This window comes from Elephantulus edwardii, unplaced genomic scaffold, assembly GCF_000299155.1.
Source record: "Elephantulus edwardii isolate Elephantulus edwardi_28Jun2011 unplaced genomic scaffold, EleEdw1.0 scaffold00102, whole genome shotgun sequence".
Lineage (NCBI taxonomy): Eukaryota > Metazoa > Chordata > Mammalia > Macroscelidea > Macroscelididae > Elephantulus > Elephantulus edwardii.
In genome coordinates this window covers 11,948,424-11,966,431 of record NW_006399852.1, presented here as the reverse complement: position 1 = coordinate 11,966,431, position 18,008 = coordinate 11,948,424, and the positions used below count along the sequence as shown (strand labels likewise).

Genomic DNA, 18,008 nt, shown 5'->3' with positions numbered 1-18,008 from the left:
ATAAAACTTGATACCCATTTTATTAATTGGATTCTCATAACAACTCAGTTCTGTCTTAAGATAAATGAACCACATATTCATTTCATTCCTAAGTTCTTGAGGCCAAAGACAGATTTCTTCTCTGAGATTGCTATGTCATTTTCAGTAGGGCCTGCTTCCGTAAAGATCATAGCCAAGAAAACTTTGTGATAGTTCTATCATCACACCAAACAACAACCACAATAGGGAAGAAAATACTTTTTTGAGAGGGTAGTTGCTAAACTAGGGATAGACTTATAAAGGTATATTGATGATTCTGATACCATCAGTAGTTTTACATTCTGTCCTGTAGGTTTTCTTAACAGAATTATGAGCAGTTCATTAAATGAGACATTTGCATTGCTGTAAAATAATGTCTTACCAAAACTGTGCGATAAGCTCTGTATATTAAATGGCATTCTGAGCCTAATAATTTTAAGTATTTTCACAAATATGAAAGTTTTGTAAAATGAGATACATATTTTTGATTGTGTATGATAACCCTTTATTTCAAAATAGAAAATATCTTTTTCTTTCATGCACAATAACCTGTAACATTGAAATAACCAAAACCACCCTAGATTCTTTCAGAGTTAAGATTCTTAAATGTGTGAGTATTAGGAGCATATTAACTTCAAGTTGTGTCACATTTTGGATTATCTTGTACTCAAGGCCCTTGAAGGTGAAGATTTGTCTCATTCTCCTTTTATAGCCTTGTTGCATTAAGTATACATTTGAAAGAAGTTTAAGAGTGAAAAATGATGTTTCAGCAATTGGCATTTCAACAATTTTAGTGTTGTTATTTAGCTTTTCATTTTTCTGTCCATGGAAATGATGTTCAGGTTCTTTAAACAGAACTTCTTTCATGACTCTTCTAGAAGTCACAGCATTTTTTTTGGTCAGTTGCCTGATTTTTTAATTTTTTTTTTACTCCTTTAATTCCAGGTCATTACTCATCGTTGTACAAAATTAAAGTCTATATTTTCTTCAGTCTTCAGATGTTTTTGCAAATATTTTATCTGTCGCTATATTCTGTCTTTACTTTCCAGTCCCTGTTTAGGAATACACATTGAGCACTTTTAACTTTTCCTCATTTAATATAATTCATTAAAATTTGCACTTGAGCTTCTAGTTAATGCAAATTTCTAGTATCCCTATGTGGCGGAGGTTTATATACTGTCAAGTCAAAACCAATACTCAGCTGGCTAGCCCTCTTGAGTGGGTTTTTAGAGGCTGTAAATTTTACAGGAGGAGACGATTCATTTACTTCCCTACTGAGCAGCTGGTGGATTTGAACAGCTTCATTAGGGCCAGCACTGCAGCTCCTTAATGGCCACGCCACCAGAGGTCCCTTGTTTCCCTATGACTCTTATATAAGTGCCCCAATTTTAGCTATAAGAATCATAAGAGTCATTAGAATATAAAAATAGTTTTAAATATAAAATAGTATTTTCCTTTCGTCGCACATTATATAATCTAAGTATGGCCAGCCTTTTGTTTTATTTGTTTTTTGTTTGATAACAAAGCAGACTTTGCTTTCTTAAATGTTAATTATATTTCACTACTAGTTGTTAATCTAGCAGTAGACTGATAAAGGTATACTGATGAGTCGATACCATGAGGAGCAGTGTTTGAGGAACAGAAGGTAATTATATTATTCCTACTGAGTATCTACTAATTTGGATGACTTAATGTAAGCATATGAATTTTATTGTCTTCCATAAGCTTGTTTTCTGACTCAGAGAAACAATATAATTAGTACTTTAGCAAAATCCTGTTGAAGATTATCCACAAAAGACTAGAACAGTACATTGACAGAGAACTACCAGTATTGCAAGTTGGGTTTAGAAGAGGTCATGTCATTAGGGACATTATTGTCAATGTCAGATGGATGTTGACAGAAAGCAGAGAGTATCAGGAGAATGTTTATTTGTGTTTTATTAACTGTGTAAAGGTATTTGACTGTGTGGATCACAATAAAGTATGGCTAACCTTGAAGAAAATGGGAATCTCAGAACACTTTATCATACTTATACAAAACCTGTACTTGGACCAAGGTACATACAGTCCTCAGAACAGAGCCAGGAAACACTCCATGGTTCAAAATCAGGAAAGAAGTGTGTCAGGTCTCTCTTTGGAAGCTAGAATTTTGAAGCTCAGCCTCACTTACTTTGGGCCCATGGCCAGGAGAGATCCTTGGAGAAGAACATCATTCTTGGAAGGGTAGACAGACAGAGCAGGAAGGGAGACCCTGAATGAGATGGACTGATAGAGTAACTGGAGCAATAGGGGTTGCAGTGTCGGAGTTAGTGAGAGTGGCTCAGGACAGGGAAGGATTCAGAGTGCTGTACATAGGATCGCTGTACATTGCAGGTGACTCAATGGCACATAAAAACAATAACATACTATGACAGGTTGGGAAGCAGGAGTGGCATCCACTTCCTAAATAGCATGCCTCCAGAAATTCTTTGAACTTTGACAAATGTCGATTATAGCAGGGCTTCAGGCCTTTTGTTCATGGGATAGCTATGAGTCATGCTTAACTCGAAGGCAATCAATAATAACAAAAACAACAACAACAACATACTTTCATGATATTATTGGAACCAACTCATAGCTGACCTTTTAGTGGCTTCCCAATGCTTTAAATTGCACAGGAAGAGATTACCCATCTTGCTCATGTGGTTCTGCCAGTGGATTCGAACCACCAGAGAAGTGTCACCTTTAGGTAAGCAGCACAGTTCTCCGTAGAATGTGCCAGCAGATCTCCCTAACTGTAGTAATAAGTGACATGATTGTCTAGTGCTAAGAAGCTGTGCTGCAATCCTGAAGGCATGTGGTTCACATCTATCCACCAGATACTCTACAGAAGAAAGGTGACTCCTGTATGATTAAATAGCTCTGAAAAACCACTAGAGGGTTAGTAGTGAGTCAGTTCCAACTCAGTGGTACACAGTAAGAACAATGATACAGAGAAGAGATTCCTTTCAAATTCCTATTATTTTTTTGCGTCTGTGCTTTGGTGCCTTCAATTCAACTAATTTCACCTTTTACAGCTATGAATTATAATTGAGAAAACTGAAGATCCAAAATATAAATTATATTTTTGTTGTTATGTGCTATCAGGTCGCCTGCAGCTCACAGTCCATCTAACAAGAGTCTTCCTCTCTTGGGCTGTTCCTCCACCCTCCCAAGCATGACATTTCTCTCTAAGGACTGATCCTGCCTTGCAACATGTCCATAGTATGTCAGATGAAGGGTGAAACTCCTTTCCTCCAAGGAGCAGCCTTGTTTAACCCTCTCTAGGATAAACTTGATTGTCCTCCTAGCAATCGATTGTATATTCAGTACATCAATTCTTCTTCTATCATCTCTAATCATTGTCCAGCTTTCTGATGCACAGCAAGTAATTTCAAAGACCATGGCCTAGATCAGACGCACTTTAATCTCCAGACTGACGTTGTTCTGACATGGAACATGGAATGTAAGAACCATGACTCTAGAAAAATTGGATATTGATAAGAAAGAAATGGAACACATAAATATTGACATACTAGGTATTGGCGAGGTGAGATGGACTGCCATGGGGCATTTTGAGTCAGACAATCATATGACATACTGTGCTGAAAACTAAAAGGTGAGGAAAAATGGGGTTGCTTTCATAGTTTTAAAAAGTCACTTCTAGATCTGTTTTTTTATTACAATGTGGTGAGTGACAGGATATCTGTCCACATATAAGGAAGTCCATTGACTACCACCATCATTCAAATATGTGCACCAGCAATCAGAGCCACAGAAGAGGAAATAGATTTCTACCAGCTTTTCGAGTCAGAGAACACGCAGTCAAGATGCATTAATAATATTGTGTGCAAAAGTTTAGAGAAGGATCAGCAGTTGGAAAACATGGACTTGGTGACAAAACTGAAGCTGGAGATAGAGTGATAGAATTTTGCACAATCAGTGACATAGTCATTGCAAATACGTTTTGTAAGAAATATAAATTCAGGCTATACACATAGATTTCACCTGATGGTATGCATAGGCATCAGATCAAATACATCTGTGGAAAGAATCGCTGGCGAAGCTTAATATTATCTGTGAAAACTAGGCCAGGTGCTGTTTATGGAATAGACCATTAACTACTTTTATGCAAGTTTAAGCTGAAGCTGAGGAAAATATAAGTAGCTTGTCTCCAATTAATATAGCCTAGGACATTCTTTCTTACAATCTCTCTGATAAAGATCTGGCTTTTTGTTTTAAATTTGAATCCACTACACACTGATTGTTTAAAATACATATAAAAAATTGTTGTATACTATCAAGTCAGAATTGACTCATAGCTGACCCTCTAGGGAATTTTCAGAGGCAGTTAATCTCAGCAGAGAAGATGGATTATTATTCTTCTGCAGAGCATCTCGTGGATTTGAACCATAGAAGGCTAGTAATGGCCTTTGAGCTGTGGTGCTGGAGATTATTGACTATACCATAGACTGCTAGGAGAACAAACAGGTTCGTCCTAGAGAGGGTGAAGCCAGGCTGCTCCTTGGAGGCAAGGATTCTAAAGTTTAATCTGACATACTTTGGACTTGTTCCTAGAAGGGATCAGTCCTTAGAGAGGAACATCATGCTTGGGAGGGTGGAGGGACAGAGCAAGAGAGGAAGACCCTCGATGAGATGGATTGATTCAGTGACTAGGATAATAGAGGTAGGAGTGTCATACACAGTAAGATTGGCACAGGATAGAGTAGGATTTAAGGCTGTTGTATGTAGGGTCACTATGAGTCACAAGCAACTTGATGGCACATAACTACAACAGCACCACAACCTTTGCACTAGCAGTACAGTTACTTACCATTAAGCTACCAGAAATTCCTGTGTAAAGAATTGTTTTCCTGAAAAATGACGTAGGAAGATGGGTAAAACTGTAAGCTTAAATTGTTATGACTTCTTAATATTCTCAATTTTTGATTATTTTGTCATAAATTGGTCATGGTGTGAGGCTTAGCACCAGTTCTGGGATCACCCTTTGGCCCCTATTTTCATCCCTCAGTGGACCGCCTTTGTCATGCACTATAGAATTGAAACCAACCAGGAGTTTTTCAGTCTGTAAATGGAGTGGAGATTGCCCATCTTTCTCCCACAGAGCAGCTGATGGATTTGAACTATGTACCTTTGGGTTGACAGTACAACTCCTTACCACTAGGGCCTCAGATATCCCTATAAGTTTTCTAGACTGGATAAAATAGAATTACAGCTCTAAAAAGTTCATTGAATCCAAAACAAAATAAATATTAAAAACTCCAGAACATCATAGTTCAACCTCTGAGGTCACTTATGAAGAGAAAATCTTGAAAGCTGTAATGGGATAATGGGAAATGATGCATATACATAAAATAATAATGATTAGGACAGTGGATTGCTTTTTTAAAATGAGGGCAGAAGATTGTTCATTAACATATTTAAAATGTTGAAAGAAAAATCATATCCTCTGAAATTAAAAAGTCATTTTCAGGCAAATAAGTCTCCTTTTAGCAGCTCTGCTAAAGAATAAAGAAAAGGCAGTTTTTTAGGCTGAAGGAAAATAATACCTGGCAAATTGTGTGTTAAGTATTGGGCTGCTAATTGAGAGATTGGTAGTTCAAATCCAATAGCTGCTCCTTGGAAGAAAAATGAAACCATCTCCTCCTATAAAGATTTACAACCTTGCAGACTCAAGTCTGACTGGAATGGAGGATACAGGGTTAGTGGGTTACAGCTGTGTCTATAAACATTAGATATAAATTGACTAAAAGTAGAAGTTTTTAGATTAATTTAAAAAGCAAGAGAACTATATTGTTAACGGGTTAAGACAGGTCTTAACTACAAAGACATAACTATTTTGAATATGAGAGAATAGAAAAAGATACTCAGGTAAATAATTAAGTAAACAAAATCCCACGTGATCATGTTAAAATCAGATAAAATGGACTTTAAGATGATGTGTCGCCATCAGCTCACAAAGAGGACATTGTAGCTGTAGGTGGTTTTTATACCTAATAATGCAGTTTCAAACTGTATATAAAAATTCATTATCCTACTTTTGAAATTTTAATACCAATTTCAATAACTGATAAAATTATTGAAGTAATTTTTTAAAGCCTCAATAAAATAAGCTAAAATTAAAAGTGACCATAGAAAATACTGGTTAAAGTAGGGAACAAGAACTCCGGTTTATTGCTTTGTGGCTGTTGGCTCTTAGAACCAGTTGGGGAAAAAATTTGGCAGATATGTACAAAGTTAAACATCGGGCCTTTCACCCAGCAATTTCTTGGATGTTTCTCCAAAAGACAAAAATCATGTATGGGGTAGAGGCAAGGGGGAACTTGTTCAAGAGTGCTCATGGCAATTTTATTCAAAATAGCCCAAAACTGGCACCAACCCAGGGGACTAGCACTGTGGAACTGAAAACAACTTGTCGTGGTTAACTGAGACACAAAAAAGGCACTAACTACCAATATGCAACAGAAAAGGTGTTCTCACTTAGAGACTGTAGGCTGCTGTTTCTGAAAAGTAGTGTTTTAGCATCAAATATAATCTTTAGTATTGCTAAACTATTCTGAAAGGTTTGTAGAAGCTCTCAGTTCTCTCCCATCTCCCTGTGTGAGCAGTTGGCAAGTTATTTGAGCCACACTTGCTCATTGCAAATAAGTTGAAACTCTGACCCTGTACTGAGTTTCTAAGACTATAAATTGCACAGTACGGGCTTGCTCAGCTTTCTCCAGAAGAGTTGCTAGTGGATTCCGAACTCCATTGGACCATGAACTTTGGATCAGCAGAGCAACTGTCTGTGTTTTATGCACAACTCCCTATCACTGAGGATTCACTACAAACTGAAGTCAGACTAGATTCTCAAATTTAGTACTTTCTTCATTAACCAAAAAATGTTTTACTTGAGCTCAGTGCTTTCCATCCTGTGTATTTAGGGTAGCTGATTTCTGAATTATTTGGAGTATTTGATAGAAAACATGGATTCAAAATCTGCTATCCATTCATTCACCAAATACGTGTTCAGTGTACCACCGTGTGCCACAGGGAGATATGGTGGCTTAGGGTGTAAGGAGGTGTGTTGTCAACCCAGAGCCATTTGGTTGGAATCCACCAGCTGCTTCATAGCAAAAAGATGGTCAGTCTCTTCCCATATGATTTATAGCCTCTGAAAACCCACCGGAGGATTAGCTGTGAGTCAGCTCTGACTTGACAGCACTCAATAACGGCGTGCCACACACTGCTCTAGGCTTTAATGATACAGCAATGATTAAAATCCCTACCATTTTAGACTAGCATTTTCTCAGACAAGTATTTACAGTTGAGGATGTGGTGAGGAAGTGATTGGATTCTGGTTATATTTTAAATACAGAGTTAAAAGAATTTAAAAGGTTAATTGATACAATATGAGTGAAGTGTTGTTGTGTGCCGTTGAGTCAGAACTGATCCATAGCTGACCTTCCAGAAAGTTTTCAGAGGCAGTAAGTCATACAGGACATTGCCCATTTTTCTCCTGTTGAGCAGCTGGTGGATTGATTCAGAAGATCAAGATTTTGGCTTGATAAACTGTGAGTACAATTTGTCATTTACTGAAATGTGGAAAATTTGAGTAACCAATTTGGTAGGAGGCAGATCAAGAGTTGGTTTTGAACAGGTTAAACTTTAAAATGGTTATTAAACATGAAAAAATGTAGCTATGGATGTACAATTTGGGTACTGAGAGTAGAGAAATGAACAGATTAAAAACTTGGTACTTGACATAATGGGATGGGATTTAAAATCATGTGACTAGATGATATCAGACAATAAAGAAGTCCAAGGACTAGAAGATGAGAAAGAACCAATAAAAAGTATGGGAAAGGTTCACTCAGTGAAGTAAAAGGGAAAAGTGGATACTCTGGGACTCAGGAAACTACTTAAAAAGAGGTGGGGGTGACTTCAAGGGTAGAGGAGTGATCATACTGACAGGCTAAAGTAAAATGTCTGAACATCATGATTTAGCAACATAGAAATAACCAGCAAATCATCTTGAAAGAAGTCTTTTGCAAAAGATTTACTCAATGCAGAACTTCATTAGGTTTCATTTTCATTCTCTCTAAATTTTACATTGGTTTCATACAGCATGTATATATTGTATTCCATTCATGTATTGTGTTTCATACTTTGCTTCATTGACGTTTGTTTCATAAGATCATTCCTATACATGGTTTTTAAAAATTAATCACCGTTGATCCATGCCCACTATTACCCTGTCTTTGCAGATCCCCATTGAATCTTTTCCATATCTTTCACCCCCTCCTCCTACACAGCATACTCTGCCATTCTAATGATTGATTGGGTTTTCAAGTAAAATTCAACCTTTTGACAACTTTGATCTTTCCCCCATATATAGTTACATTGCTTATTAGTCCATTTTGGACTGAAAATCAGAGATGTTTTATCTACTCTGGAGAAATTTGAAAAACATAATCACTAAAATATTTCATCTCCGTTTAATGTTTTTAAATTTCACTTTATTATATTTCCCATACTATGACATTAAGACCAGAAATAATTTTCTAGAGTCTTATTGCAGAAATAGGACTTAGAAAAATTGGTCCCAAATATTTTCAGTAAAGAAAACAATTTAAACTTACATAGAAATTTGAAAGCTCCCTGTTAAACTGACCAGAATAGATCCATATTTGTGTCAATTAAAAAAAAATGTTATCTAACAGAATAGAAATTTAAAATAATACTGACTTTACACATAAATAAAATCATGCTAAAGATTATGCGAAAAGAGCTCAATAAATTTTAACAGAGAACTTCCAGAACTTCAAGCTAGATTCAGAAAAGTCTGTGGAATGAGGGATATCACTGTTGGTAGCAGAGAGATATTGGTTGAAAGCAGAGAAACCTAGAAAGATGTTTATGTTTTATAGATTATGCAGAGACATTCAACTCTGTGGATCATAAGAATTTCTCAATAATATGGAGAGGGATAGAAATTCCAGAGCCCTGAATTGTGCTCATACAGAAACTGTGCATGAACCAGGAAGCAAAACAGAAAAAAAAGGAATATTGAATGGTTTAAAAATCAAGAAAGGTGTACATCAGAGTTGTACACCTATACCTATTCAGTATTTGTAGTCAATATTTATGCTGAGCAAATAATTCATGAAACTGGGCTCTATGAAGAATGTGGCATCAGGATTGGAGGAAGACTTATCAACAGACTGCTTTATGCAGATGACACCACTTAGCTTGCTGAAAGTGCAGAGGATATGAAACATTTGCTGCAGAAAATTAAGGACTACTCTTTAGTATGGATTACATCTCAACATCAAGAAGATAAGAGATCCTTACCACAGACCTATAGTAAACATTATGATAGATGGAGAAAAGATTGAAGCTGTCAGTAATTTCATCTTGCCTGCATCGACAATCAATACCCTTGCTACCAGCATTTGGAAAATCAGATGACATATTGTATTGGTTAAGTCTGCTGTCAGGGACCTCTCAAAAATGCTGAATAACTAACAATGGTGGCCGTTTGAAGCCTAAGGTGCACATAATTCAGATCATGGTCTTCTCAGTCACCTACTACGCATCAAAGAGCTAGACAATGAATAAGGATGATAGAAGAATTGATGCCTTTGAGTTGTGGTGCTGGAGAAGTGTACTTACTGAATATCCCATGACTGCCAAAAGAGCAAACAGATGTGTCTTGGAAAATATGTGGCCAAAGTCCACCATGGAGGCAAAGATGATAAAGCTTCTTCTATTCATATGTTGGACATGTAGCTAGATGAAGCTGTTCTTTGGAAAGGGGCATCCTGCTTGGAAATATGGAGGGTCAGTGAAATAGAGGAAGACCCTCAGTGAGACGGATTGACATGATGACTTCAGCAGTGGGCTCCAATGTGTCACATGATTGGGATGACAGAATAAGTTCAGGTTGGCTGTTTATTTTGTTTACTTTGAGTCATACTCGATGGCACCTAACAACAACTGTATATTCAACACGAGTGTTTTCCACATGGTAAAATTATAAACACTCAAGCTTTTAGATTGCTTGGTGATCTTTCAATAGTGCAGATGACTCTGGTAGGTCTAGAGTGTGCTGGAACATTTCTGGATTTATTCCTAGAGGCTTCCATCTTGTGCTGTTGCTACTGGTGCGTGCAAATTGTAAAGGTAAATTGAATATAAATTAAAAATCTTAACCCTTCCAGAATTCCAAGATTTTACTCTTATGTCTTTTAAGATAAAATTTTGTCTTATTTAATAATATTATCGTCTTCTTGTTTTTGTTGTTATAAGTGAGTCTTAGAGTTGTTAACTAGCACTCTATAACAAAAGGTTACAGTATGCATGACTGCCAGGCTCGTTTGTGTTTGCTTTAATCACTAAATTGTTTTCCTTTCATTTTCCTAAATCTAAACTGATTCATTTTTACTCCATAGTGAAATCAATTTGATCCATTATTCTCTTTTAATTTTATAATTCCATTTAGCCTAGTTTTCTCCTGTGCGTAAGAGTTGTACATTTTTCTGGAAAGACTCTCCATATTTATTCTAGACCTTTTCTAAAAGATGAAATGAAACCATAAAAAGATAATTGGGCATATGTTTTCAGGAAGGCAGTTTTCATGAAGTTGCCCAGGCCTATGAGGAAATCCATGTATGGGATGGAGAAAGTCCCAAGCTTATTAAAAAAAAATCCAGCATATAAAACAGGATTTTAGCTCAGAAATATGGCGCAGGTAATGATAGAAACGTTTCTGTTTCAGAATGTGAAACACAGAAAGTATGCACGATGGAAAGCAACATATATCCATAATTGTTTAAAGAATGGTGAGACTCCACAAGCCGGACCTGTTGGAATTGATGAAGATAATGGTATGCATTTATTTGTTTTAAATAAGTTAACATATTCAAAGTTTTGTGCAGGGACAGTCTAATTTTTTTTTCTCCTGCCAAGTCCAGCATCTATGAAAATTGGTATAAATTGCAGTTTTAAGGATATAGATTAAAACAGACTATTCTGTCTATACCAACAAATAGCTAGGGTAAGCCTTCCGTATGTTGCATATCGAGTCACTGTAAGTTGTTCATAGGGTTTTCCGAGGCCTGCTATTTCAGCAGGAGATGGCCAGTCCTTCTGCCTAATTTGTCTTAAATCGAAAGCTATAAAACTTGTTCATCATGAGTGACTAACATTTGAAAACGGTGGCTCAGCTTTAGCATCACAGCACCTGCAAGTTACCTCAGAACATCAAACTGACAGACAAATGCTTTAGAACAATGATAAATGAACAAGAATGCAGATACCCAAACTAAAAAATAATTAGCAGTGTGCAGATCATTCCCCCAGTACAAACAAACTGATGGATAAGTCTCACAATTGAGGAAGCACCAAGTCCAGATCCCAAGTACGATCTCTAAAGAAGGCTTTCTCTCTCGGCAGATGGCTTGATAAGTGTCACATGGTCATGAGTGTGTCAGAGATTGTGAGGTTGTCGTAGGACAGGGTTCAGATCTGATATGAGTCCTACTCGTCCTGACATTACCTGACAACAGCATAAATTGGAGTACACTCAAAGATACAATCAGTTTCATTCCTTCATGAGAAAGGCAATCCATTAATTTGTAAATATCTTTAAACCACGGGGATCACTTATACCTGCTCCTCGCTTGCCTGTATTATTATCTGACATTTTGCATTTACTACAGTAGTGAAAAGTCCATTACTTTGCTCATTAATGTTGTATGTCTGGCAGTGATGAATACCAGAGTAGCTGGCGAGAGTAACAGTAATTTATGGTTCAGATGCTGTATCATCTTGGCTGGCCCCAGATTCTTGATTTGGAAGTTATGATATAGTAAGTTTTCCATGTTATGTCGTACTTCTACATTTTTACATAATGCTGATTTTCCACACAATAACCTAGACTTTTTAACTTCACCTTGTCAGTAAAAGACAAGTGGGTATGTATCTCTTTGAAGTGGGGTTTTGGTTGGTTTTAGATAATGGTTTTATGGTTTAGTAATTAAAGAGGTTACAAAAATATTAAAATTACTATTTATACCCTCCCAATACCAAAATAAGCAGTTTTTATTTTTTTCTGTATTCATTCAGAAATTGTTTTTTATGAACTTAACATAGTTAAAAACGGTTTCTCTTCCATTTTCTACACAGCTTGCACACTGTTTTTCTTTACATTTTTGCTTCCTTTCATATAAACAAGGAAAAATCCTTTTCACTTACTTTTTGTCATGTTACTTTATTCTGTTTTGCCCCTTACTTTTCACTTTATTTCTGTCATACTATTTTATTCTGTTTTGCCCATTTTACAGTTTGGATGTGTGGTAAATTTTGCCTCTTCCATTTGTTATTACCTAATAGTTGTGGTTTCGTTTTTTGGGTTGCTACTTTAATGTTCTGTTCTGTTAATTTTAGTACTTGGATTATCTTGAGGTCTTTTTCTTTTGACTATTGTTACTACCTTTTCTCTATTTTTTTCTGCATATTTTAGTAATTTTCCTGTTGATAGTGTACTGTATCTGTTCTTCTTGTTCTTTCATCCTTGTTCTTGTAGCAAGTGAACTTATGTAAACTCAGTCATTCCCTCTCTCTTTATTAGCTCTCTTGCTTCCTGCAGGCCCCTGCAAAGTATTTATTGTGAAATGGTATGAAATACGGTAGTTCCCATTCACATTCAGGAGCATACATACGTAGACACATCTCAAGACACATTCTTTTTTCTTTTCCAAACTTACCCTTCTTCCTGCATTCCTGCACATTTCTTCCTCGACTGTGAAATGAGTAAGATTGTGACATTCTGCTTGAATTTGAGCAACCCCATACTGCAGTCATTCCTGCTGAGTGCTGTCAGGTTAAAAACTGCATGAAAACAAGCTTTACCAAAACCAGTCCCACTGCTGGTGAGTCGGTTCAGACTCATGGTGACCCTGTAGAACAGGGTACAATTGACTAGAGATCTTCCGTGGTTGAAATCCAGACAGAAGCAAACTGTTTTCATCTTTTCTCCCATGGATTGCTGGCTAAGAGTTGAATGAAAAAGAAATCTTACTTTATGAAATCTCATTTTCACAGGGACCATCTTCACTCTTGTTTCTATCTGATTTTTGCCATTTTGCAGTGATTTTTCCCTTCCTCAGAATATGTAAATGTTAGAACTCACTGATAAAGGGGAGAATTGTCTTAGTATATTTAAGTACATCTGGAAAACAACTTAGTAAAATGCCTGTATTATCAATTTGGTCTTCATTCCTTATGTTGATTTAAAATTACCTAACTGAATGTGTAATAAGTTCATAATCAGAGAAAAAAATTACTTAAGAATTTGATAGGAAAAAAGCAGAAATTATTCTTTTTCAGTAATTTATAGCTTTAACTTGATTTTTTTTTAATTCTATTTTAAATTAACTCCAAAGGAGAAAGATGAACAATTTCCTCCCGTGATTTACAGCCTCTGAAAAACCCACTGGAGGGCCAACTGTGAGTTGGTTTTGACTTGACCTCAGTGAGGGGAAATTCTGAAAATTGCTAATTGTTATTTTAATAGACTGTCAAGGTTTCATTTGTTCAAAATACTTTTTAAATATAGCTAATACTAAGGTATATTTTGAAAGTATAAGTTTAAAATTTAACAAAATGGTCCTCATTTACTTTTAAAAGATCGTTAAATATAAAATTTCATTTTTGGTTTTTGTTTATGAACTTAATATGTGAACAACAAATATGAAATGCTTTGCCGAGGAAATTCCTTTTCACGTGCTTTAATAGTGAGTTGTAAGGAAGAACATATTCTGTATAAAGAATACCAGGTTGGGAAAGTATTAATCTAATACAATTTGTTTTATTATTATTAGGAAAAATTACATTGTTTTTAACATTTTCTTTAAAAAGGAAATAGGGTCTACTATAGTACTGCATTTGAAGGGTCTTGATTTTTGTGTATTTATGTAGCAGAATTATTGAGTACCTAATATGTTCAGTATAAGAAGTTTGATTTAACATTGTATCTTTACTGAGTAATAGATGTTGAAGAAAATGAAGATGCTGGAGCAACCTCCCTGCCCTCCCCACCACCTCAGCCATCATCCTCCGGTTATGACCCAAGCAGCATACCCCCCGGTAGTTATACGGGGATTCAGATTCCTCCCGGGGCACATGCACCAGCTAATACACCAGCAGAGGTGCCTCACAGCGCAGGTAAGAAAGGAAAATGTAACATGTTTTAAGCTTTCTTTTCATAAATAAGAAATATACTTTTAGTATATGTATCCCTTTTGATGATTATGAAACATAGCGGTGATTGTTAGGGACCATCATGTTAGTTCTGACTCCTAGCCACCCTTTATACAACAGAAAACACTGCCTAACCCGGACCATCTTCACAATCCCTGCTGTGTAGCCTTTAGTACAGCCAGTGTCAGTGCTTCTCATTCAGGATCTTCCTCTTTTTTGTTAATTCATTTGCACCTTCGTGAAACAATTTTCTTCCTGAAATTTTAATATTACACATTCATTAAGTACAACAAAAAATTTATGGGTGTATGGTTACTATTGGCATTTTTCATCTTCCAAGTCTCTTCTCACTCCCAGTTTGGTCTTTTCTTTCTCCTCTCTCTTTCTACTAACTAACGTGTGCTATACTTTTTTTTTCTTTTTTTCTTGTTGTGTACTGTTGAATCTGATCCAATGGCTCAGGAGGAAATTGCCCTTCCTCCCATGGAGTATCTGGTAGATTCAAACTGTATACCTTCAGGATTGCAGTGCAGTTTCTTGCCACTAGTCCACCAGAGCTCCCTTCATGTGTGCTGTTCTTGATGTCATCCTACACCTTGTATAATCGTCAATCCTCAGTGTTCAATGCATCAGATCTGTTCTGAAGATGGCTTTTAAATTCAGATGGAAGAGACTCATGGTTGTATTTTGGTTCTTGTGATTTGTTTTCGTTTTTTCAGCTTTAACTTGAACTTGCTCATCTATAATTGATGATCTATTCCACAGTCAGCACTTGGCCTTGTTTTGACTGCTGATTTTTAGCTGTTCCATTAACCTTTTCTATAGATGTAGTCAGTCTGATTCCTTTTTGAACCTTTTGAACCAGACCATCAGATCAGGGCCAGCTGCATAGTCTCTCTTTATGGGAGGTGTGGGTTTGTTGTTTTTTTTACTTTTAAAAAATTATTTGTGATGAAGAAATCCTTGATTGTTTAAAATCCAGTCATTTGATTTCCAACCTCATGTCTTTCACCAATTCCGTAGTTTCAAATCCCAGTCTTTGTTTCTGATTTTTTTAATTCCACTCATCGGCCAGTTCTTTCAGCTCAAGAAATGCTGAGCATGTTTTGAATTTTCTGACTCTAGCTCTTTGCGCATTTTGTTGTAATTCTTTGCTTTGTCTTCTTGGGCTGTGGTTTGAAATTTTCTGTTCATTTCTCTTACTTTAGCATTTCTTGTCTTTGTTTTGACCTCTGTACATGCTAGCGAAATTTTCAGGAAAGAATATTCAGAAACATTTAGAACACAAATGGGGATAGTATACCTGTGTTCGTGGTAGCATTATTCACAGTGGCTAGAAGATGGAAAAGCCCAAATGTCCATCATCAAATGAACGGATTAAGAAATAGTGGTGATTTCACAGAATGAAATACTATGCAGCACTAAGGACCTACAATTTTGTAAAATCCTATGTAACGTGAGAGAGTCTATAGAGCATTATGCTGAGTGAACTAACCTCAGTCGCATAAGGACAAATACTACATAATACCAGTATTGTAAAAATAGAAGGATAACTAGTAAGACGTGGATAAAAGTCCAGAAGGGAAAGGGGAGGGGAGAGATCTGTAGGGAGGGTAGGAAATCACGAGTTTGGGGAGCAGAAGGGGTGGTGAGGGAATTAGGAAAGATCCTAATGGGGAACTGAAAAGATAGATTAATAGTATTAATAGATTAATTTTATAAAACACAATGTACATGACTGATCGTTTGAAACACGATTTGAAATAGCAAAGTGTGAAACTCGGTATGCATGAATGATACACAGTGTACATGAACTTTTTATGCAAACCAATATTAAAAAATTTAAGTGGAGAAGAAGAAGATAAAAATAAAGGCAGCTAGAATTTCAGCTGGAAACTGCCAGAAATACTGACTGGATTCAGAACATGCCGTGGCACAAGGAATAGATACAGATATAGTTAGATGTAGATATCATTGCTAATGTCAGCTAGATCTTGTCTGAAAACACAGAATACCAGAGATATCTGTGTTTTATTGAACTGTACAAAGGAGTTGGCTGTCTGGCTCTTAAATTATGGTTGACATTGAAAAGAATGCAAACCCTAGAACGTATAATTTTGCTCATATGAAATATATACTTAGACCAAGAAGCTGTAGTCCAGACAGAAATAGGGAACACTACTTGCTTTAAAATCAGGAGAGGTGTGCGTCAGAGTTGTATCCTTTCTCTGTACCTTCTAAATCTGTATTTTGAGCACATCATTTGAGAATCTGGGCTCAGTGAAGGGAGTGACAGCAACGGTGGAGAAAGACTCATCAACAACTTACATTAAGCAGATGGCACAACCTTGCTTGTTGAAAGTGAATAGGACTTGATACTCTTGCTGCAGAAGATTAAAATCTACAGCTTTCAATATCGATTATATATCTCAGTTTTAAGAAAACAAAAATCCTCAACACTGGACCAGTAGGCAATATCATGATTGTAGATAAAGAGAAGATTAAAGTTGTCAACAACTTCATTTTAATTGGATTCACATGCAGCACCTGTGGTCTCAGCAGTCAAGAAATCAGAGGACATGCTGCCATTAGGAAAAATCTACTGTCAAGGTTCTCTTCAAAGTATTTCAGAGCAAAAAAGTGACCATTTAAAAACGAAGATGCCCCTGACCCAAACAGTGGTCTTTTCAGCTGCTTCTGAAGCATTTATCTGAAAGTTGGACAGTGAATTAGGATAACAAAGAAAAATTGATGCCTTTGAATTGTGATACTGGAGAAAAGTACTGAATATGCCATGTTGTTAAGTGCCGTCACGTCATAGGCAACTCATAGCGACCCTATGATTGAAAGGCCTCAACACTTGCATGACTGTCATCGTTTCCCCAGGTTCACAGGGTTTCCGGAGACAAGCCATTTACGGAAGTGGATGCCATGCCTTCTTCCAAACTTGTTTTAGTCAGGAAGCGCCACCAAAACACTGTCCACCATGGGTAACAATTAACACATTTGACACGTCAGTGTCACAGTATTCAGCTTCACAGTGGCCACAAGTTACCTCTGTACAGCAAGTGGACACACCAGGGCAAGCCCATAAATTGTCAAAAAGCCAAGCAAAGTCTGTTTTGGAGAAAATGCAACCACTGCGCTCCTTAGAGGCCGAGATGTTGAAACTTCATTTCACATACTTTGAGAGTGTTGTCAGAGAGAACCAGTCCTTAAAAAAAATACACCATGCTGGTAAAAATGAGGGTCAGCAAAAGAGAGGAAGACTCTCATCAAGATATATTGACGCGGTGACTGTAGCATTGGACATGAGCGTATCAGAAAATGCAAAGGATGGCAAAGGACTCAGACCTGCTGTTCAGAGAGTCTCTCTGAGTTGTTAGTTTAATGGCACCTTATAACAATATTGACCTTTTGTTAAGAAGAGTAGTTTATGTATTTGTCTATGTGTGTGTATGTGTGTGTTACGATTTTTTGAGAATAGCCCTGAAATGAGTGAGCCTTATTACCGGATGTACAAACTAGAGTGACTGGGTTTTTCTGCCTCTGTCACTGACATGATTGTCACTAATGATGGAGAGAACAGGATTTGAGGTGCTCTCAGCCACCAGGAAATCAAAGGCAGACCAACTTTTAACATTACAAATGTGTGACTAAAAGAAATAAAATAGAGCTACGTCTACTGCCTGAATGAACGACTGTTG

At 36.7% G+C, this 18,008-nt stretch overlaps 1 protein-coding gene across 1 annotated transcript in view; it reads left to right on the top strand.

The window, feature by feature from the left end:
• Nucleotides 1-18,008, top strand: part of VTA1 (vesicle (multivesicular body) trafficking 1) — a 76,733-nt gene that overhangs the window by 32,070 nt on the left and 26,655 nt on the right. The window contains exons 5-6 of the mRNA XM_006891669.1: nucleotides 10,817-10,925; nucleotides 14,092-14,265. Coding sequence (XP_006891731.1) covers nucleotides 10,817-10,925; nucleotides 14,092-14,265 — 283 coding nt within the window. The remainder of the gene's footprint in view (nucleotides 1-10,816; nucleotides 10,926-14,091; nucleotides 14,266-18,008) is intronic.